At 40.9% G+C, this 24,121-nt stretch overlaps 1 protein-coding gene across 4 annotated transcripts in view; it reads left to right on the top strand.

Annotated features, from left to right (window-relative positions):
* Nucleotides 1–24,121, top strand: part of tnr (tenascin R (restrictin, janusin)) — a 157,396-nt gene that overhangs the window by 114,192 nt on the left and 19,083 nt on the right. Inside the window, exons 15-24 of one of the 4 annotated variants that reach the window (XM_076744810.1) lie at nucleotides 133–215; nucleotides 1,725–1,827; nucleotides 2,562–2,651; nucleotides 4,762–4,895; nucleotides 5,077–5,206; nucleotides 7,547–7,813; nucleotides 10,846–10,965; nucleotides 11,350–11,493; nucleotides 18,720–18,839; nucleotides 20,927–21,070. In XM_076744810.1, the coding sequence (XP_076600925.1) occupies nucleotides 133–215; nucleotides 1,725–1,827; nucleotides 2,562–2,651; nucleotides 4,762–4,895; nucleotides 5,077–5,206; nucleotides 7,547–7,813; nucleotides 10,846–10,965; nucleotides 11,350–11,493; nucleotides 18,720–18,839; nucleotides 20,927–21,070 (1,335 nt within the window). Of the gene's footprint in view, nucleotides 1–114; nucleotides 216–1,724; nucleotides 1,828–2,561; nucleotides 2,652–4,761; nucleotides 4,896–5,076; nucleotides 5,207–7,546; nucleotides 7,814–10,845; nucleotides 10,966–11,349; nucleotides 11,494–18,719; nucleotides 18,840–20,926; nucleotides 21,071–24,121 lie in introns of all 4 variants that reach the window. The other 3 variants (XM_076744809.1, XM_076744812.1, XM_076744811.1) reach the window with 3 other exon arrangements.

Here is a 24,121-nt window from a genome sequence, read left to right as displayed (position 1 = left end):
AACTATATCGGCTTTAGTAATTAACGGCTGATGTTAACAGATGATGTTTAAAACGCTGGTGTTTGCTTGTTCACAATCCCTGAGAATTGGTCTCAGTGTCCCCAACATTGTCAGCTTTATCGTTCTTCTCAGAGATCGATGCCCCCAAGAACCTACGGCTCGTGTCTAAGACCTCCACCACCCTGGAGCTTGAGTGGGATAACAGTGAGGCTGAGGTAACTATGCGTGTTAGCATTTAATTTTCATGATTTATCAGCCATTTTGAGTGATCAGCTGTATGCATCTTCGGACAATGCAACGTCCTTTTGTGATTCACTGTTTGTAAAACTACCTGAACTCTAGTTCAGCATGCTGCCTTAATAAGTTACAAAAATGATAACTTGAGAATTCACGTGCTAATTTCTCATAAATGTCTCATAACTCAGGAACAGAGGAGGAGACTGTGACCATATTTAACATTTGGTCAGATACTGAGTTGCTGACACTAATCTTGGATGTTGGTTCTGCTGATATTGAGCTTCAGGTGATTGTCGTTGCACCACGTGATGAAGCTCTCTATCAGTTCTCTGTAAATAATAGTCTCTAAGTGAAGACAGCATGCGTCTCATTGGAAATTATTCACCAGAATCATACTTCAACATAATTTCCTTATTATGCAATGTAATAGATCAAACTAGTCAGCAGAATATTAACTAGCTAAAATGAGCTCAGGATTAGCAAGCTGCAGCATCAAAATGCTGCTCACATGTTAATGAATCAGTAATAATAATAATATATAATAATATATATTGGATTATAGAGATAAAATACACTGGAAGGGCTCAAAATAAGTTTTCTTATTTTTCATGCTATCCGCACATTTGGCTGAATATATCTCTGTTCTTTTACTTATATGTACTTTTTTATAGTCTAATATACAGAAGAATACTCCTTCCACCACTGGAAGCTATTCATGCTAAACCCCCTGATAGAAGATTCTCCTTTTTTGAAAACTTCCCGTCTCTGCCCTTTATCTTTTATATATTTGTATATTTTTTGTAAAGTGGGTTATCCTCAAATACTTCATAGCTTCTACAGAATCTCAGCACAACCTTAGGTGTCCATTATATCACTGAGCATATGTTAATTATGCCCTTTTTTTGTAAAAATAACAACCAATTTTTCCTTAATCCCTTGACCTTATCCACTCTCCCTTGACCTGCTCTGCATCCTCGCCCTAACGCAGACTTTTATTCCTCCGATTTTTTTGTATTTAGCACTTTATCATCACACACAGATGGGTCTACATTTTGTGAGCTCAGGAAATGCCAGTAATGGGAAAGTGGCAAGCACATTTACTGGGTGCAAGTGGTCACTGAATGTTTTACTCAGAATGAAAATATAATAAATCATGTTGTTTCACCCAGTAGTCACAGTGATATTCCCAGGCCTCACTAACTACTCAACCAGACTTATGAATCCGTCCTGTGTTAATGCCTTTCTGCAATACAAATTCATTCATCCTCATATTTCTGCAGAGTGTTTGACAGAGAGCCAAGTATCATACTGGGCTAATTCAAAATAAACCATTTATTCTCTGAACCATCAGCAATGCAGAGTAGCATTTAAAGCTCTTTAGGCTGTTCATGATAGCCTTGTATTGCCGTCATTTTTCTTCAAAATCCTGTCAAATGTCACCTTGAGTTTGGGGCTGTAAGTGCTTAAATATATATTTTCAAATGTAGGTGGAGGGCTACCAGGTGGTGTACAGCACTTTAGCAGGAGACCAGTATGATAAAGTCATTGTACCACGCAATGAGGGAGCAACCACTAAGACCACTCTCACAGGTGAGGAGAGGCGATGACTTGTTTTCCTTTCATTTTATTCTTTTGCTCAGAATGATGTTTTTCCTTGTGCCTTCAGTATTATCACAATGCATCTGATGTGTACCGCAGAAGCAGGGGTGTGCCTGTGTGTTTTACATGGCAGGATTATCTCCAGAGTTAACACTTAGTTGATGGGCCACTGATTGTATCTGTAGAAATGCTTGTGGTCCTGCAGGTATATTGAAAGGCTGTCAGAAAGGAGGAGTCAGCTGGGATGTTTTTTTTCCTGAAAGGCCATAGTGCTGGAAAGGCCATGGCTGGCATAAGAATAAAGCAAAAGGTCCTTGTGTTATTCTGTTGGGCCATTGTAATCGATGCTTCCTCCACTCTCATTCCTCCTCTGTCACTCTCATTTTCTCTCTCCCCCACTCTCACTGTCTCTCTCATTTTCATTGCTCATCTCTTTATTTCTCTAGCTCGAGAAACTCACTGTGGTTGTACTGAATGTGTTTGAAAGTGATTAATTATGCGGTTGGCAAAAAAAAGCGATTTTCTTCCAAAATCATACTGATGTACATGTGAATTTGCCTTGACCTCATCACTTATGTACAGCTAATTGGGCTGTTATAAAAAAGTGCATCTAACTGACATGTGCTTGCATGAGAAGGAGAGTGTGAAACAAGTCTGTGTGATGTTTCCTCATGCTTCATGGTGGGTTAAAGTAGCAACCAGTTCTCTCTCTGTCTCTTCCTCAGACCTGCTTCCGGGCACAGAGTACGGCATTGGCATTTCTGCCATGAAAGGTAGCAACCAGAGCACACCGGCAACAATGAACGCCAGGACGGGTGAGTGTCCAATTACTGTTTATACTCCACTGTAAAAAAAAATTGGTGATCCAATTCATACATGTGACCTCTTTCACACTGGGGGGTTAAAAAAAAAACAGCATCTGGCTTTTGTTTTCAGTGGGAAAGGGTACAATCGGCATTCATTCCTGGGTCAAATGACTCAGTGGTCACAGGTATTTATTGGCTCCATCTTCTATTGGCAGTAGTGGAAGCATGACACTTGGGTGGGCGTGTTGATTTTTTTCTGGCGCAATGCTCTTTGGCCTCATTTCCATCTCATCAATATAATTTCCAACAAGATATAAAAAACTAACCACCATTAACATTGTTACTGGCCTCCATGCTGCTTTCCCTGTTTACCGACGCTTTGTGACGTCAATGGTGACACAGCAGACAAAAAAAAACCAGAAAGATAAACTCTTCTACTGGCAGTGGGAAAGGAGCTGATTGCTTGTTTTTAGCAGGTTTACCCATATTAAAAAAAAAAAACCTGCATATACACACTAATGTTTGTGTGAAAGAGGTGTAAGTGAATCACAGCAGCGTTGTACTGGACATCTACGTTTTACAGCAGGACAGTTGGCCCATTTGTTATCATCATGTAATTCCCAGTTCATGCTGTTGATTGGTGCTGCTGTTCTTAGCCATTTGAAAGAAATTAAACTCTTTTTTTTTTTTAAGGGAGGCGTGTGCCTGTTTCATAGTATCAGCTTGGGTCAAAGTTCCAATTACAGCATTTTAAAGTTGTATTAATGCATACCATTTTGCTAATGGCCCTCTCTGTACCTCAGCACTCGATCGGCTATATGAATTTTTATTGTGTTTTGAGTTTTTTGGATGAATGAAGAAAAAAAGAACCCGTTTAACATTCTGTTTGAAATGTTAGTGCGTGGGGGTGCTTCGCTAATCTTTCCCATCACGTTGACTGCAGAGCACATCTTTCCTCCAGTTGCAATTATTTTAATGGCTGAAGGTATTTTGCACTTTGCAAAATTATGCCTCCATTTTTGTTAAGAACAAGCTCTTTCTAACCCACTATTTTGTGCACTCTCTTTGAAAATGCACTACAGCTACAGTATCCCATCTTTTTCAAATAGCTTTAAATAATATGACAAGACCTCCTGTCTGCCCGGCACACGGCACTGCTCATGTTACGGAGTGTAAGTTGCTGAAAGCTGAAAGCATAATTTCCATTAACATTGGCTTTAAGTTCATCTGTCCCCCTCAAAAAAAACCCAAAAAACTAAATTTGACAAGGAGCTCTAAAAACATTGAGCGTTCAGGCAAATAGTGAAGTAGTGGATTAGATGAGAATTAAACATTGATGATCCAGTGGGCAAGTTGGATTATTGCTGCAGGAAACAAAAGTACAAACATAAGAACACAGCAAATAGAAAAAAAAAAATACAGAATGTGGGATCATTATGTTAATATAGATATCCTTTTGGAAATGAACTTCCTGGAAGCTAACTGATGAATTTTAATCAGTAATGGTCCTGCTTTTGATGTCAGTGCTGCACCAAAGAGGAGAACATACAGCAGATAAGAACACAGTTACTTTTGTGTTTAAAATGTTGTACAATGTTGACGCAGGAAAATGTGAAGCTTTTGCGCTATCCACAATCATAAATAATCATAATCTGAAGTGCAAAAATACCTTTTTAATAATCAGCTGTTATCCAAACATCTGTTGTTTCCACTCAGGTTTTTTAATTTACGATTTGAAAACATGCACATGAAGAAACTTGGATGGAAAAGAACTTAACTGTGATCAGCTGAAGAATAAATTATTTTCACACACTTTAAAGTATCTTGACTGACAGGTGATATGAAAAAGAAATGTGCTGTGCAGCATCTGCACTTGAATCAGTGATTGGATTTATCGTGGATGAGAAGAAACATCCCTGAAATGTCATTTAATATCTTAAATTGTCATTAGTAACTCACCCCGTTGGCGTACACCCACTCAAGTGCATTCTCCTGCATAACGGTGTCAGTATGCTCGTGCAGTAGCCTGCTTTAAAGCTGGTTGGTCTTTTTTAAATGTTTTTCCGGAGATATTTAAGAGGCTCTGTGCTTTACTGAAATCTTGCTTCCCTTCTGTTAGGTCTGGATGTGCCCATGGATCTAACTGTGACGGCCTCTACAGACAACACCATCACTCTGGTGTGGGGCGTGGTTCAGGGCCCCATTGACCATTACAAGGTCACCTACACATCATCTTCTGGCATCACTACCGAGGTAAAGAATCTGACAGACGAGCATGGAATTGATAGTAGATGCAACGTAACGCATATTCAGTACATTTCCATCCATTTGTATACTGTACAAAAATACACCAACACTTATAAGGATAACAAGATTCTGACCTTTTGTTGTAATTCTGTTGAATTTCTGCATATTGTGTGACTCCCTGTTCCAGCTGACGGTGCCTAAAGATGTAACCACCACCACTCTGACTGACCTTGAGCCTGGGACTGAGTACACCATCACTGTAGCAGCAAGAAGAGGAAGACAGCAGAGCACTGCAGCGACCATAGACGCCTTCACAGGTAGACACTCACACAGGTCAACAGTGTTACTTTTGTGCTGCGCTGTTCTTAGCCAAATACCAATCGTCCTCCTTTGTCTTTTTCTTTGCAACAGCTCGATATAAACTTTTCGAGAGTATCAAGGTTGTGGCACGGCATCCATTTAATTCATTCAATTATCAGACGGAGCTAAGATAAATTCCTTCTCAAGTGTTTTCTCTGCTCAGATGAAAACATAAAAGATCAGCCTATTACTGCAGAAAGAGAGAGAATAGTTTTAACAACAGTGGTGTGTAATGAAGTTGAATGCTGAATTTAATGAACTAAAGTGTGGCAGCAGGTAAGGTGAGTCACACTCAAAGAAAATGGAGGACCCTAAAAGACTTTGAAGAAGCAATTAGTGCAGGTAAATTATTCAAGTCAGCTAATGAGCTTGTTACAAATGTTCCCTAATTGCTCCTCTGTTTTGCATCTAAATGCTTTTGTGTTTCTGTTTTTTCCTTTCTGTCGTTTCCTTTTCAACGCCACATTGTCTGAGCCTGGCTGTCACACTCGGCACTGTCTGCTTGCGCTCCTCTTCCTCTTTTTTTTTTTTTTCATCATTTCAATCACAGCAGAGTTTTCTTTTCTCCAGACTTTTGTCAATCTGTCGTATTTCCTGTCAGTCGACGCAGCACTGCCGGTTCTTTGTGACTTTTACACAAAGCTTGATGTGGTTTTCAGTTGTCACGATGATGGGCATGTGCTTACCTGCTGTCCCATTTGTCAGTCTTTTCTTCACCGCTCTCATCATCATCATCATCATCATCATCTGTGACCGTCGTGTCTGTTTTCACCATCACAACCATCAGCGGTACCATCGCGATCGTCATCACATTCATCATCTTTTGTTGTGTGTGGCTCCTTCAGTAGCACCGCTCTAACCATCTGGGAAGGAGACACGAGAGAAGGGTGAGATGACAGATGAAGAGGAATCAGAGGAAAATATAATTAATTACCTGTCATCTTCTCATGCGCTGTTCACTTGGCCATATTGGCAACATCTGCCTGCCTGCGATCAGGTGAAGTCATCGTAAGGAGAAAAAAAAAAAGTCTAGTGGCTAATCCAAAGTTTGATCTTGAACTGCACTCCAATACAAATCCCCGACTGCTTTCAGAGCACCGCTGTCTGTCCTTCAGCTTGTCTCTTTATCACTGAATATGAACTCTACCACCTCCTGTAAGTGGTAATCTGCAAACCTCTCATTATTTATTCATTTATTCAGTCATTCATTTATTCACTTTTCCAAGGTTTTTTAAGATATATAATGCTAACAGCAGCAAGAGTGAAAAAAGTCCTTCCATAAGCGGAAATGTACTTTTTTTATTTTTATTATCTATATATACTTGTAAACAGTTTAGGGCTTCTTTGTCACATCCCATCCATTAACATTATGTAGTGATTACACTTTTGGGAGACACTAGATATTCTTACTTTCAACCCCTATAAGGCGAGCCTCAAAAATAATGGGCCCTATATTTTCCATAACACAACCAATAGCATATTTTCAATTGAATGCTCTTGCCTAATGAATGCCTCTTTAAACTCTGTGTCCCTGGGTTGTAATGCAGCTCTCTCTTCTAGATCTGAAGGCCTCAAGCCCAAATCGAGATAAGCCCATCATCATGGAGTCATGATGCATATTGACAGTTGGTGAAGGAAAATAAAAGGTAGCCGTGCACCAATAAAAGAGGAGAAGATCATAAATGCAGGGCAGTGTAAACAATGCAGGTTTCAAGTGGTGATTGATTACAATGAATACACCACAGGATGCCTTGAATCTGGATAGATCAGAAAAGGAGACATCAGTGTCCCTGCCTCTGTTTTTACATCCACATGGCTAATTGAATTCAAATCGTCTTGCATTTGTTGCTGCGTCAGCTGCTACACCGGTTCATATTCATTACATCACCTCCCGTCCAGATCATACATTTTGACAGCAGCATCTGCCATCATCATCATTTCTCCGTTTTCTTATTGTGAACAGTCCCATCACATCTTCATCTTTATGGCGGATAATCTCATTAGTTTGTCTTTTTTATGACCAATTAAATCATTACTTTCACATGATTGTGGTCTGCTCTGACTCTCACCTTCCCCATTAAGATTACACCCAAGGCTAATTCTCTCAGCTGTATTATAAACGATCTGTTACACCATCGAGGACTGCTTCCATCCATCACTGAATTGCTTGTCTGTCATCTCCATAACAATGGCAGCTGGGTTTTCTTTTTTTTTGCCATTGCTGTTTCCTGCTCGTGGCAGGCGTTTTACCAGTCCTTGAAACCTCTCCAGTGACCTTTACACCCCCGTTCCTCCAGGAATCAGGCCCGTAACCCACCTCTACTTGTCAGAGGTGACGTCAGACTCGGTGTCGGTGGCCTGGAGCGCCCCAGCACCACCTGCTGACCTCTTCATCCTGAGCTACAGCTCTGCCGACGGGACGGACACCTCTAAGGTGACGCTGGACGGCTCCAAGACGAGGTCTCTGGTCCAGGGGCTGCTGCCGTCCACTCCGTACACCATCAGTCTAATCACAATACAGGGGGATGTTACCTCCGATCCCATTACAGCATCACTCACGACAGGTGAGCTGCTCGACATCTCAGGGACGGCACAGAAGAGGATACATAAACATGATGCATATTATTGTTTGTCTATGCATGAGCACTATGCAGGGATTTTTCTTTACTAGCGGTGATTTACATTGTCGTTTAATCTGCTGGTTGGTCGAAAAATGTTCATCACAGCTTCCTGATGCACAAGGTGACATGTTTAAATTGCTTGGTTTGTTTTACCAAATGTTAAATTTAGTACCACATTAAGACAAAAAAGAGCAAATCCTCATAATTAGGAACTGCAACTGGGTAGACTTTTTACCTTTAAGAGAATGTCAATAAGCGTTTATGGAAAGGATTGCTAGCTCTTTTTCAGTCGATCGACTAACCAGTTAATTGACTAAATGTTTCAGCTATAATCATGTTGATCACACATGAATCAAAGGGCTTCACTGCTCTTTTTATGGTTTATTCAAACAGGTGGTCCCACAAAGTCCCTTAATTCCATTTAGGAAAAAAATAGGAAAAGTATCGTAGTCATTTAATTTGCATAAAGAACCACCAGAACGTGTATTTAAAAATGTGTATTCTTTCTTTCTTTTTTTGGCCAGACTTTTGCCAGGGCATCAAAAACATGAGCTGGTTTTATTCTTCTTCTGTGGTGTTAGGTGGCTGAGGTTTGTCACACAGATGAAATGTGAGTCAGTGGCCAGTGTGTGCGATGATCCGGTGTTATTTCATAGTTATTCATATTTACTGGGGATATCTGAGAAACTCTGACAAATGCTTCTCTAATAAAGACAAGGACAGAGAGGAGAAAAGAGAGAAAGGGGGAGGACAGATGCACTCAAACTGTTACTGTAACGTTTTGCGTGAGAGGAGCAGTCTGCGCTGTGCTTCGTACTCTGTTTTCTGCGTCCTTTTGAAGTGACTCTTTTCCTTTTAGGCTTCCCTGCCTTTAACACCTCTCGCTTCTCCACCATTTATCATTTCCCTCCGTTTCTTTTGATTCAAAATGTTTTTCTTCGAGCCGTGCCGCAATGATCCTTCACACCTTTTCCTTCTTTGTTAATATGTTACACAGTATTACTGTGTAATTTTTCAGTAATTGGCTTACTGTGAAAAGGAGCTCTCAGACACATGTCTTTTGATTACGAGTGTGCTATTCACATCCGGGGAGGGAGTGAATGAGGAGAGGGTAAGTCTAATAACCTGCCTGACAAAGAGACAATGGGTGAGACAGAAAAAGAGGATCTCTGTTTATTTTTTTTCTAGAAATGGGACAAAAGGAAAATCATCAGAAGAGGGAATATGAGAGGAATGAAGACAAATGGAGAAAAGATGAAAGTCAGCATTGAATAATAGAGATATTAACTTTGCATCAGTGCCAGAGACACCTGCATGCTGTCATCTGATTACTGTGCCAGTTTTATATAATACCTTGGCAGCCTCTCTCTCTCTCTCTCTCTCTCTCTCTCTCTCTCTCTCTCTCTCTCTCTCTCTCTCTCTCTCTCTCTCTCTCTCTCTGTCTTTACATTCACCCACACACAGATAAGCAGATTTCCAGGGTGAAATTGGACGGGGATTCTGAGACAGACGTACAGTGTTTCGTGCAGCTGTCTTTAGACTGTGGTAATTTTTAGTGCCCCGCTTTGATCTTGCATGTTTGAATATGAGCGCAGATGAGAGGCTGCACTCTCTGGCTTTCCTTGTGTTAGATGTGGTGTTACAGTAACATTTGCTTCATTCAGTGACTTCACTACATAAGGCTGCCCCCCCCCCGCCAAAAAAAAAAAAACACAAAGCAAACAAAATGACACACATATATTTATTGCCTTTCCATTGAATGGAATTACATTTCACTGTGATTTTCACCTTTTCTGACTACATGTGACAAAAATATAAACTTGACTGGTTGATTCATTTGTGGCTGTGTGTTAATTGTGTAACCACAATTACAGAAGGTGATTTGGTTTGTCCGACTAATACTCAGTTCAAGCTTTAATGTGGCTCAGCCTGAGGGCCACTTTCATTTATTAGCTTACACAGTGCCCATTGAATTGTGATCTTCCAGAGGGATAAAGTCAATAGCAGTAGATATGTGTGATGAACGTTCTGCAACTGTTCCCGTTCAGGCCCTCAAAGAACTTCATGAGGAAATACAAATTTTCAGCCATTATTTTCTCGTGCCACCTTTGCCAAAGTAAATATAATTAGTAGGATATGCATGCATGAATAGTCACAATTTATATAAATGCTGCTACTGTGTGTCATACAAGTGGAATTTAAATGAGTTCAAGGCCAGGAGTTATAAATTGCCCCCCTCTGTTCATGACTAGTAGCCATTATTCTTTTCAAAGCAAGAAATCGGGAGGGGAGCAGTTGGTTTACAAGCGCTGCCCATTTCGCCCCCTGTCCTCACCAAGAGATGGAAGTGATCTCTTAATCTCCTCCTCCTCTTTTTTGTCTTTTTCTTTCCCCCTCTCTAACTTTCTTCAGCCTTTTTTTCCTTTCTCTAGCAGCTAAGGACATGTCATCAGTTTAATTGTGTGCTCACATTGTTTTTGCCATAACCTTTTCCACAGCTCGATAGTCTTAGGAGACACAAAACAAATTGTCAAACGGGGGGGGGATCTCCTCTGAGTAGGCTCTACTCAGTCTCAATACTAATGTCAGCCATTGTGTCTTTCAGCTGGATGGAGCTAGATTTCTCCTGGAATATCTTTCGGTGGTTTATTTATTTTACAAATTTGCATTAAAAATGCTTGTTCTTCCAGAGAGCAAGGACAGTTCTGTTTATGTTAATGTAATGAAGAGGAGATTAAAAATGGACAAAGCGAGGATTGCAGAACCACTTGGGTTTTCAAGGACACTCATTTTTTTAGATTCTTATTTAGATTGACGAACTTGCTCCATAATACACATCACAGTGTGCTCCTATTGCACTGCTGGGATCAGAATAAACTCTGGAAAGCAAGACTGTCCTTGTTGACGTCGTTTGAAGTCTCCCATATTTTCCATTGTGGACCATCTTTGATCCCCACCCATCATCTCCCTTCTAGGCATGGACCCACCAAAAGAGATGACAGTATCAGATGTGACTGAAGACGCAGTGACTATCTCTTGGATCAGACCGCTGGCTCCATTTGAATACTATAAGCTGTCTTACCAGTCAGCCAGAGGTAGCATGTTCTTTACATACTCTAAGATTATTTATTGCATTATAATAACGTGGTATTTCTGATATTAGCAGACGTGCCAACACACTGCATTTTCATGTTACAGTTAAATGAACATGGCATTTCTTGTTGCAGGCCTCTCTGATGTAAGATATTTTCTAGCAGGGAACCTTGTTACATACCCCACTTTACCTAATTAATTGTAGCATTTTATCAGTGAAATTTTAATGGAGTTTTAATTAAAAATTCTGGATTGATTAAATATTTACCCTGTGATGCAAAATGCACACCAGTTATCCAGGCAGTGGTCCATGTACATGGAGAAATGTAAGATCAGAGTGGCGGCAGCAGTTCTGATGTCGGTTTCTGTCTGATGTCTTCCTGCAGGTCGAGTGGACAGCGTGGTGATTGACAGCGATGTGACCAACTACACCTTGTCCAGCTTGTTTCCTGCTACAGAATACGAGATCAGCCTCAACGCTGTCAGAGGGAGTCAGGAGAGCAAAGTGGTCAGCACCTCCGTCTTCACAGGTAGGAGCTGATAGGGGAACTTTATTAGGAGCATGTACAATGGAAGAGAAGAGAGCAGAGCCAAACAAACTGCACCTGCACTCGCCTGATAATCAGCTGGGTGATTATTTTATTTTGTGTTGCTCTAACCAATCAGTACCAAGCGACTGTGCATCCACTGACGTCAATGTGGAAGCTTCAGTCGTCGCTTCTACGAGCAGTTAACATTTATGATGCTGGGTTTGCTGTTGCTATTCATCGTGAATGAAAGACTTGCCAAACAAATCATAGATGTGGGGGACAGTTTTAGAGGTCTGGCCCAGGCTACGTTGACATGGTGCAGAGACAGAAAACAAAATGCTGTCTCAGATCTCTTCTTGGGACCGTTGTCAGCCACAGACTGAAGCAGGTTAGAGGAGAACATGCTGTGATCATTGGATCGGGGAAGCTGCCTCCTCTAGGTTTTCTTGGTTTAATCGCTTATTATAACCACGTCCACTTCAAGGCAAATGCACCCATTGTATGTGCAGTGTATTGCATTATACAGAGAGCTCTTTCTGTTATGTAGCCTACCCTCATTCATAATAATGTGTTGGATGAAATAATAGAAACAGTAAGCAACACAATTCAACAGCATCACAAACCACAGTCTTCAATGATTTGTGATCATAAAATTGAATCAGCACCTCATTAAAATATTATACTCTCGTGAACGTAGGATTTTTTACAGAACTGTTGTATTGTTGTTGGCAGCTGAGAGTATGTTCCTTGGCTTAATGCTGTGATCCACTTTGGATCCGCTTTTCTAATGTTCTACTCTTGTACAACAGGAGATCGCACCGCATTAGAGCCACGTTCCTCACACTCCTTTGACTACGACTCTTTGATAAGCGTCCCGCTGTGCGTGGGCGGCAGGGACACAAAATGTTTACCATTTGAAATGATCGAAGACTCGGCTTTCTCCGCTAGATTTCAGAACAATTGTTACCACAACAATAACAGCTGCACGCTGGGAGACGTGTGCTAAGAAGAGTGGCAGACTTGCACGCGCGCACACACACACACACACACACACACACACAGAAGTGAAAGGGTACAGATGACATTGCAGGAGGTTCAATCTTTGCGGGTGCAACATATGAAGCTGTCCACTCTGTGACCCAGTAATTGGTAACCTACTCCCAACTCCATCTTACTCTCCTCTATCTTTCTGCTCCCCCCACTCTCTTTGCTTCACCTCTATCCTTCTGTATTGTTACACCTCTCCCTGCCCCTCCCATTCCTTCTCTCTCAGTATCCTTCTCTCCTCTATCCTCCTTCTATTTCCTCTCTACCTCATCCCTTCTTTCTTTAATCTCCTCTCTCGGTGTCTCTCTCCTCCCGTTTCTTCCCGGTTCATCATTTTAGGTGGGAGCTCTCAAGTTCGTGCTTTCAGACTCATAACTTAGCACTAAATCATGAGCAAAATCCTCACTCGCACACACACTCACAGACACACACACATATGTAAATATGGGACACTGTTCTTCACTGTGAAAGAATTCCACTAACCTAAGATTAACACACTCCCCCAGTGCTGTATGCATAATCTGCAGTTTGTGTGTGTGTGTGTGTGTATGTGCGTGTGTGTGTGTGTGTGTGTGTGTGAGAGAGAGAGAGAGAGAGAGAGGAAAAAGCGAGAGAGCTAAAGAGAGCACAGGATAGGAGAGAGACGAGGAGAGCAGAAGGTGTGTTTGCATGCCAATGAGACCTGATTCACAAGGAGAGGCCAGGTTCAAGAATCCAGTGAGGAAAAAAAAAGCAGCTAAAAGAGTCTCTTTCTCTCATTTTCGCTCTCCTTCTCATCTCTGTCTTGCTCTTCCCCTCCAATTCTTTACTATCAGCCCCATTTTTAACAGTCCCAGCGTACTTACAATGAGTAGAGCTGCTGGGGCTGTAATAGCCTGAAAAGAACATAACTCCAAAGTCAAGCTTGTTAGAAATGGTAAATAACGTTTTCCTCACCGCACAATGCCCAACCAGGGACATTTTAATACCGCTTTCAACAACGATACATAAACAGGGGATTTCAAAGAGTAATCCAGCATTGCCTGGCCAAGTATGTAATGACTTGAATAGCGCCGCAATTGCTACTTCTTCACTTCCCTAATCAATTATTGTCAGAGGGGATGAAAAAGCAGGGAGCCATATTTAATTTTGCCTACACAGCAGGTAGTGCTAATCTAAGATGAATTCGGGAGGGTCGACACTAAATGGACTATGTGAAGGCCTGTTTAATGGAGGGCGCTCATTGGGAAAGTGTCAGGGCCCCGAGTGAAGTATCGCTCTTCCCAAAACTGTAACGAGACAGACCATTAAAGTCCCTCCTTACTTGTCTATTTTTTTTCCTACCAGCTATCTCAAGAGAAGATAGATGAGGGAGGGTACATTTCTATTTTAAATGTATGCTTTGTTAAAATACCTCACAGAATTTCAATTTAAGTTGAATTACAAAAAGATTATTTGAGGGGAGCCAACACAGAGGAAGTATAAAATAGAAAGGAACATATGGGTAAAGGGCATAACAGGCAGAGGAGCTGGCAAAAGAATAGACGTAAAATAGAGACTGAGAGTAAGAGAGGAGAATAATTTAAGCGTCAACAGATATATAATACATACAGATATGAAAATAAGAAAGAGAGTGCATGGTTTTTGTCTCCGAAAAGCTTTTTCTGCTTGTCAAAACACAGCAAGGTTTGTTAGGCTTACTTGTCTTTGTCGTGCAGCAGCCTGCAGTTTTCAGGAGAGCACTGTTTTGGCCCTTCTACGCGAGTGAGAGTCTCGATGCGACATGTCTGCTCACAGTGAGTGCTACAAGAGACCACTTCCATTATGATCCATAAAAGGGGCATCACTGATCATTTCAACCAAGTGCTCTATTATTTTTCAGTAACATGTACAAAGGAACGGCACAGAAAGTGGTTTCTAACAGGTAAAGGGCAAATCTGCCACTAACTGCCAATTATGTGATAGTTAACAAGTAGTTCCTCAACAGTTGTGGCTCCAGAGTGCACACTCAGAGAAACTGATTTTAATCTCACACATTCACAATGTCAAATTAGCATTGACAAGTATCCCTGTAGCTTTATGGCAGCACAGCTCGCATGCAGCATGAAAGCACCTGATGCAGCACGTAAAATGTCTTCAGCGCTGCTCCTGTAATTATAGGGTTAAATTTGAAACCACGCACACAACCTGTTGTTTTTGCAGCTTCCACTGTAATGGGAGGGGATGCAGAAATAGACAGGAGAATAAAGTGGCCCTGTGTGTCTGCTGCAGTCTGGTCTACATAATGGCCACAGAGACAGCACAAAGCAAATTGCCTTCATGGCCGACCATCACAGCTGGGGTATCCCTAAAAATACCGTATTCAGCAAATCATAAATAGTCAGTTTGAAACATTTTTCCTGACATTTGTCTGACGTCTGATTCAGACATTTAATAGCACAACAATAAAATGAAACACATTGACCTGAAAAAAAACTTATTTAAGTACAGACAGGTTTGCAAGTGTGTTCCCCTTAAACCGTAAAATATTCCGTCGGTGCAACCCTCCTGTGCCCAGTTTTCTTCCATAAAATCAAGGGCAGAATCAAAGCTGTTACCAGGCTTATAAACTGTATCAACATTTATTTTGTGCAAAATAAACTGCTGGATGTTGCCCAGTGAACATAGATTTCAAACCGGTGCCTGTTCACTCGGCCAAAAATGTTTTGCCGGAGAGGGAAAACCACTCTGTATCTTTTTGATTTCTAAAAAGTTAGAACGTTTTCGTCTCTTTGATATGGAGTCTGTCAGTCAATAAACAATGTTGTGGTAGCTGACTGTGCTTATCAAAATCCAGCTTAATATGTTTTAGCGAGTTCGCAGTGCAGTACTCACCAGCAGCTCTGCACTGAATCACTCAGTTATACTTTTAAGATGATCACATCGATCTTAATCACTTTTATCAGGATCTTATAATCAGGATCTTATCAAAGCTGAGCCGCTCTGTCAGTCTGTGAAGCTCACGTTAGCTAATGTTAGCTCAGCTACCAAAGATGAGACTCCGAGCTCTCAACATGATCAGTGAGGTGATGTCTGATACCTTGAGCTTCATTTGTCAGACGTGACTTACCAGATATTATTCCACTTTTGATGTAATCATTTGAATAAATGTTATTTTAAGTACTGCAGTAATGAAGCCATCTCTAAATGCTACAGTAAATGATCTTGTTTTCTAGATAAAGATGAAGTTCTTTGAAGTTCACTTCAAACAAAATACTGATTCAAGTCTTTGTCAGTGGCACAGTTAAACCCTGGTGCTACAAAGGGGTCTATTTTTGATCCATATGGTTTGATGATCAGCCAAAAATCTCTTCTGTTTAGAGCAGTTAAAAAGCACACAAAGTTCTAGTCTAATATCAATTTTTGTATCATTTTTAGAGTATTTGTAGAGCTCACCAGGTGTACAGTTTTCACAATATTGTCTATTGCCCTTCTTGGGCAGTGACCCATAGAGAAGTACCACTTGGCCCATTTGACTCCTCAAAGACAGCCTTGGTAAACACTGTAATTAGCTTTAGAAGCGCTACAGAGCTATGAATCCATTTTCCTTCCTTGTCTTACAGCTCTTATAACATTGTGGAAGGATCATACCAGTGTTTGCACATACTCTGTTGTGTTATTGACTCAGTGTTGCAGTCTGTTACTGTTCAGTGGAAGCAGGTTTTTACTGCAAGAGGTGGCCAAAAAAGCACATGATCATGATCTGAATGTCCCGGCTTTCCTGTACTCCTGGGTAGATTTTGGCGATATAGCATGTGACTGCAGTGCTTTTATGAAGCTGACACTCAAGGATTAATTATGCCATGCGTTGTGCCTGCACCACAGCCCCGTACTAAAGTCCCAGAGCAGCCTTTGTCCCTTTTTTCCCTCAAACCTGTTCTCTTGTCCTGAATCCAAACATGATCTTAAGCACTGGAGCTTGACTTTCAGATAAAGATCCAAGTGCGAGCATGACGTAGTTGGCTCAAGCCCGTGATTCACCGGTGCAATCAGGAGATGGAGAGTGTTGATTGGATTATCGCTGGGCCCGATGAAGGAAGGATGACCTGTTTATTTTTTTCTTTTTTGGCCACCTCTACTCCATCTCCATTGCCAATCTAATTGACTTGGCAAGCCTCCATTAAATTCACTTAAACATTATTGCAATTAAAGTAACGATTTTAATCAGGTTTGTTCATCTCTCGTAGCGATAAGAAAGACTCAAACTCACTTCGGTGTGCTAATGAGCTCAATTCTTTTTTTATTCTGATGAGGGCAGGGCAATATTAATTACCTCATCTGGGCAGAGCATTGGAGCACATGCGGCGTTCTGTGTTCTCCTGCCACACTCTCTGCTGTGCCAAAATAACACGCCTGAGGAGAAATTGGGGTTGAAACACTGAGGTTAAAGGTATAATTAAATTCAAACTCAATTTTGGCATGTCCAGCAGTCTGAGAATGAAATTAGGAAGAGGGTGGGGAAACAGTAGGCTCAGGAGAATATCTGAGACTTTCTGCAGCCTTTTTTTTACTGCATAATTTCTCTTTGATGTGTGTTAGAATTGAAGAAACAGTGATCAAAATGGCAAAGAGTGGCATTATTCATCAGCATGAATGCAAAGCCCTCCTGTGTCTGCGTTTCTACAATTTGTGACTCAGTTCTGGGTTGAATAATGGTTTTCCATCTAACAGCTCTCCATTCAAAATTGTTTAGCGTAATTGATAGTTTACGTCTCTTTGTGATTGTACCACAATTCACTGCGTACAATATGACAAGCTCTCTGCATGGGAAAGCAACTATCGCACAGCTCCCTAGTTTGTGTAAAAAATTCGTGTAATTTTCAAAATACATGGGAAATGAGAGAAAAAGCTGTTTGGACACATTGTGTTTTCCCGAAACTGTTTTTTTGTTTTTTTTTTAATGTTTTCCTTCTGCTGGGAACTAATTGAATGAGAAACCCTGGAGCAGCCAGCAGCTAAGGGCAAGTTAAGAACTTTGTTATGCGGTGAACCTTCACAGTTTTTATTAGCACACCTGAAACAATTAGTCTATCAGTCAATTCATCCATCAACACAAAAACTGCCAGCTGTTTTGATAATTGTTAGGAATTGCTGCTTTTCCCTGTTTTATCATTGTAAATTGAGCAAAAGACAAACTAAACCTTTGATAGTCTTTGACAAAACTGACATTTATGCTAATATATTGGTGCTCATTTCGCCAACATGTTGAGTCATATTCCATCAGCTCCTTTGCTGCTAATCTTGGTGGTTTCTCAAATGATATTACGCAGGCTGCTTGGAATCTAGTGGTTACATTTAATGCTAAGCTGTTTTGATGATCAAGTGCTGTTCAGTCGTGTTTCTTCCAGCTCAAGTTAATCTATCAAATTTGGTCATTTTTTATCAATTACTGTTCTCCGCTAGCTTGCTGCAGTGCACTTTACTCAGGTATCAGCCAGGGCTTCCTCCACCGTCCCCTCTTGATACAGAACGCTGCTGCTCGACTGATTACTGGAACAAAGAGGCCTGGTCACATTTCCCCTGTGCCTGCCTCCCTACATTGGTTCCCTGTTAGATTTCAAATTGATTTTAAAAATGTATTGCTTACTTGTAAAGGCCTTAAATGGAGTTGCTCCTAAAAACATCTCTGAACTGCCGACCTGGTATGTGCACTCTTAACCATTAAGATCTGTGGATGGAGACATGCTGGTTACTCCCAGGTCACGGTTTGTGACAGGGGATGACCGGGCCTTTGCTATCAGAGCCGCCACATTATGGAACTCTCTGCCTTCTGAACTCATACACTCTTTTAAATCTGACCTTGAACCTTTTCTTTTTGTGAAAGCTTTTGGAAACGTTTGATATATTTTTATTTATGCTGTTTTTAAATCCTATTTATTTGATCTTATTTACTTTTTTTTTTTTTCCCATTTTAATGTCTTTATTTCCCTGCATTCATCTCCTTGACCTTTTCACCATTTTATCTGCCTTATCTGGTTTTATTTTTTAAAGCACTTTGTAACATCGTTAAGAAAAGTCTTATGAAAATAAAGTATTATTATTATTGTTATTGTTATTAGCTAGATGTCGCTGTCCTGGAAACAGATCTCTTGAAATGAGCCTGTTATTGTTGTTGCTGTCGTCAATACTTTGGGCTTACATTTCTGTTGTTGTAATCCTAGCAATGGACATGCCGGCTGAGTTGACAGCTCTCAACATCACTCCACAAGGAGCCCTGCTGAGGTGGAATCCTCCTCTCTCCAGCGTCGACAACTACGTGCTGACTCTCACACACAACCAAGGTGAGCTGTTGAAATTGTCATCTACAGGGTGTCGTTAATTTTCTGTTTATCAAACAACGAATGGATGGATCAATTAGCTACTGCCAAAGGACAAGAGTTAGACTAATTAAGCCATTTGAATAAAATCCTCAATGCCCTTTTGTCTGCGATGCTTCTTTTTCTGGAATGTCAGATGACTCCTGCAAGCATGAGAAGTCAGGTTATACCCTGTCCCTCACACACCACCGCCACTATAGTGTCCTCCTTACATTGGCTGCCAATTAATTTGACAATACCCTGAGCATCAGGCATCATCTTTTTATCAGTGGTTTTATCTGTATGTGTCATGTTTATGTTTCATGTAACCTTGGTTATAAAAGCCACTCTTCAAGTGAATGGTTACTTATCACTGTGTTATTGACAAAACCTCTTAACCACTCTGCATAATGAAATGATTGAAATCTTTACATCATAGTGCTGACTCAAGCAAGATCCGACTGTGGAGTGTAAGCATAATGAGTAGATTTGTTTGAGGCCATTCAGGTGCAGCGTGCGGAGTTGTGACAGGCTTTCATTGTGATCCTTCGAGGCAATATGGATCCATTTGTCTTGCTTTCAGAGCAGTTCATTATGCTTGGTTGAACCAGTAAGCCTTGAAACAGTGCAGCCACAAACACTGCAGTTTTTTCACAGCATATGTTTCTACCGCAGCCCACTGCTTTGCTGTCTGACAAGCCATATCCAGATAGGTAAAAGATAACCATATTGCTCCTCTGAGAGACAATTTATAACTTGCTCCCTGAACCAAGTGGATGACGGCCAAGTTACAGTCAGTGGACCAGCCACGGATAGAAAGCTACTCGACATACACAGCTAGAGTGATGGAATATGAAAGTCTGAGAAGTTTCAGAGGCATCATATTTTTCAAACAAACAAACATCACCAAGTGTCGGCAGTCATTAGCCTCTGCATAGCACATATTTTAAATTCACCAGTCAAATGTTTAACACTTGATCTCAACCATTATTTTCTCCCCTGGTTTTTATAAACTGGCTGGAAAAAATGTCATGGGAAGCATATTTCTCTCATTTGCACATGACCTCACTGACTAAGCCATGCCTTGAGTTATCCAGAGGAATCTGTATTACTCAGCTCTTGGAGTCAATGTGTAAATTACACCCTGACTGACTGGACGGCAGCCAGATCATCTCGGTTACAGAGACGGCATCTCATTCCGGACACATATTTGGAAACCAGCCCTCGCCAGGGTTTAGAGCAGTGCAATGTACGTTGTGGACAAATTCCCTTGAGTGTCAGTGTATTAAATCAAGGTCAATAAATATGTTTAATATATTTATTTGAGGATTGTCCTGCATTACAGAATAGATTTTTATTGGCAACCACACATACTCATATAAAATCCAATCCATCGTGGTGTCAGTCAGTCAAACGATGTATAAAATAGATTAATAGTGTAACATGGGAAATATATGGTGTGTCTGTATCCTCACTAGCATCACTCACTGATAAGTTAACATATGATGCAGCTTTCATCATTATTACAGTAAATTAAAACTCTACCCCAGCAAGATCAGTGAGTCTTTGACACTACAGCAGTGATGTTAAATGTCTTTTCTAGTCAATTTGAAGTCTTGTGCTCATGTTACGCTATTCTTTTTTTCATCAGTAATTTTTCACAGTCCATTCAGAGGCAGTTTCTTATGACTGAATGTGCAGATTGATAATTGAATTGTAATTTATTCGAATTCTCCCTGTTTAAATTGGTTAGACAGATGTATTACTCATGAAAATACCTTCTAATGACTCTCGGAATATGCATTTGGATAAGATCAGTGTTGAAGAATGTTCTCTCAGCCTTGTATTTCAGGTATATTACGGAGTACTCAGTCATATTTTAGAGCAAAAGACATTTGTAATGTGGCTCATTTTTTTCAGAGTTGTGCCCAAAAGCACCATTAGGGGAGAAATCCTTTTAAGAGATACAATGTAATGCATTCTGTTTAGACAAAATTACAAACAAAAAAGTACGACATGCTGTAGATGTCAGTAAACAGTAAATATGTGTGTGTTTTACTTCTGTTTTCCAGTGACAGCTGATACTTTCCTTGTGGAAGGCAACAAGCAGGAGCATCAGCTGTCCAACCTTAAACCAAGCACCAGCTACTCTGTAGCCCTCTACGCCACCAAAGGACCCCTCACCAGCGGCACCGTCATCACCAACCTCCAAACACGTACGTGTTCATTTTATTCTGCTGGTGTCGATACATGGTGACTCAGTGGGAAGCACTGGCCCCCCCACAGCAGGGGGGTTTCCCCCTGGTGTTCAGTTTCATTCACACCACCACACCAAAAACATATATATATATATATGTGTATATATTTGTGTTAATTAGGAATTCTCCTGCCATTGTCCTTTAGCTTTGGATTAGTAGTACTTGTTAGTTTGTCTGAGGGCCTTACTGCTTGTTCCATTGGGCGGGTCTAATTTCTGGTCTTGTGGTTGTACCCATCATGATCCTTTCTCTCTGTGTCACACTCATTATGCAGTCACATATGTCACAGGGGTCAATATCTTTGGGGAGACTTTGATATGGTCAAAGACACAAGCTGTCATGAGACTTAAACTTGTGAACTCTCTGTTAAGCTTTTGCTTGCTTCACCTCAAGATGACCCACCTCTCTGATTATATTCACCTTCGTCTGCTACGTTGAGAGGAAAGTTAGGGGTGAAGGAATTGTTCCAGTTTAGCTGAGTTGCAGCTCTGTAAACTTTGTTTTTTTTTTTTCTGGAGTTCTTGCAGAGGGAAAAAAAACAAAAAAACTTTTCAGTCAGCAGAGGAGTTCATAATCCCCCAAGGAGAACCAGAGCTACCTGTCCTGCACTGCAGCAGAGACGAACTGCTCAGAACAGAAACAAACTCTGGGCTGCAGAGACTTCAAAACGTAAATGGGGCTCAGGAAAATTAGGTGCACCTACAACCATGTCAGCGCAGTACATGCATAGTAACTCAGACATAAACAAATGTTCTTGGCAGTTTAAGGTGATTCTAATTTGGAAACAGATGCTCTGCCTAGTACGCCATGTACCTCAGCTTCTCCAGAGGAAAGAAAAAAATCTACCCTGGTTAGACTCTCTGATATAAAAGAAAGAATTTGGGAAATTGCTGTGATGAAGGCACATCATGGAGAGAGCAGAGAGGAAAAGCACTTTGTTTTGAATAGCATGTCTTATTGAATCAAGCAGTTGGGTGCTTGTCTTTGTTGCTCTCTTCATCTGAGTGGAATAGACTAAATTTAATGTTGCAATGATCAAATTCCTCCTCTGCAGGTACGTCTACAGTTATATCATTGGAATATCTGTCCTGCAATTGCAGAACAAACATGAACAAGTGTTGTACACATATTAACAGAGCTGAACCTGTGATGCAGCTATTGATCAGCACTGAGATCTCATGTGCTCTACCATGTATTTAAAGGGCCTTTTAAAAGGATAACGTTCATATTTTATAGTTGAATGCTGTGGCATTGCCCTTTAAAGCTTTACCTAATTTCATTATAGAACACCTTCAATGATCAAATTTATTTGATTTGGACTTTTTGGACAGTAATTTGTATTTCAAAAGTGCTGGTCTCCCATATGTACATATACACGTAGGCAGTATCCACACAGCTGTTTATTATGTGTGCCCGTGTACGTACACGTGCACAAAGAGAGTCACACCAATAAAGTCTTCACTTCACCCCCGCAGGACTAATGATGACATGTCAGACCGGGGGGCGCCTCCGTCAACCCAAACTTCAGAGGGATCATCTCGTGTTGTTAATTAAACTTCCTAATTGAAATCTTAAAGCCTGCTTCGGCTCCGCTCACACGGCTTGTTTTCTCGGGCTGTTCTGCTCTACTGGAAAATGTCACATTGTAAACGAGCTGTGAGTGAGGATGAGACCATTGATTGATTCGGTCAGCTGCTCTGGCAATGAGTGTCCACACGTCTGCTGCTCTGTTTCTGTCTGCCGCTGTCAGCCTCTCACTGTTTTAAGTCTCAGTTTTCTCCTCTGTCAGTCTACTTAGTTAGTGCTCATGGATACATTCATGCACAGTATTTACAGTATTTATAAAGCTCAGTTCTAAACAACAAGTATTGAATAAAATGCCTTGCAGAGAAATTTCAAATGCGATATAATATTTAAAATGAAAAGATACAGACCAACAGACCAAATTAAGGCAGTCATATAGTCATATCAATAATTAAGGGGACTTGTGAAAAAGATGGGTTTTAAGACAGATTTAAAAGTGGCATGCTGTGTCTTATAGTGGAAAACACAGCGTTGCACAAAACGATCATACGCTTGTGTAATTCCATTTAACGTCTGTGGTTTGAACATGGAATATGCCATCTGAATGTTAAGAGTGCTGAATGAGCTTTTCAGCTCTCCCAGTAGCCTGGTGTTGTTGAGATTGAGGTTGGAAATAACTGGCTGATGCTCTGGAGCGCAAGTGAGCCTAAATCAACAAAACATTGAACAAGATAGCCAATCTTACCCACCCTGCTTGTCTCCAGCACAACTTTCTTCTAAGGCAGTAAGCCAAGTTTTCCACCCGTGTCATGATAATTGAGTGTTATCACTGGAAAATGTCTCCATTTGTATTTGTGTGCAATTTTCTATCTCTGCATTTGTGTTACAGCATTTTTTATTTATTGTTGCTTTATTTTATTCTTTTTTTTTTTTTTTTGTAGTGGGTTCTAACAGATGACATCTGGAAAGGAGTTGTTGCCAGTTTTTGTGCTCCAGGTGTTGTACAAGAGGTGAAGGGTCAGTGAAGGTTCCTGCTGTCAGGGTTTGAATTTTACTCCTGTTTAGGAATGATGGTTTGTGCACATGCATGCTGAACACAGCACAGACAGGAGAGGAGAAAAGGGGGATGAGTCTGGCTCATATCAAAATGTGGCCAAGACTGCCTCAGCCATTCCGATTTTTTTTTTTTTTTTTCGGGGGGTGGAGTTTCTTTGTTGATTCCCAAGCCTCTTAACCACAGCTGAGAGTTGTTTTGTTGTCTGGCCTCCATGCCTCAAAAGTTCAACACAGAGTAAGACAGCTCCCCAAAGGCTGATATTTAAGCTATAGGGGTGGAAAATAAGGGATTTTGCTGTGGGTGTCTCTGTAAGCCTGTAGGCTGCAGCACCGGGACTTTTTTCCCTCAGATGTGTCTGAACCCAGTTGCTGAGAAGTGCTTGGCAAGTTTTTGAAGCAGCAGAGATCCTTGCTGCGGGCAGCTTCACT

This window comes from Chaetodon auriga, chromosome 12 (genome assembly GCF_051107435.1).
Source record: "Chaetodon auriga isolate fChaAug3 chromosome 12, fChaAug3.hap1, whole genome shotgun sequence".
NCBI classification, from domain to species: Eukaryota; Metazoa; Chordata; class Actinopteri; order Chaetodontiformes; family Chaetodontidae; genus Chaetodon; species Chaetodon auriga.
Note: the sequence above shows the minus strand (reverse complement) of the source record. Positions and strands in the feature narration are given on the sequence as shown.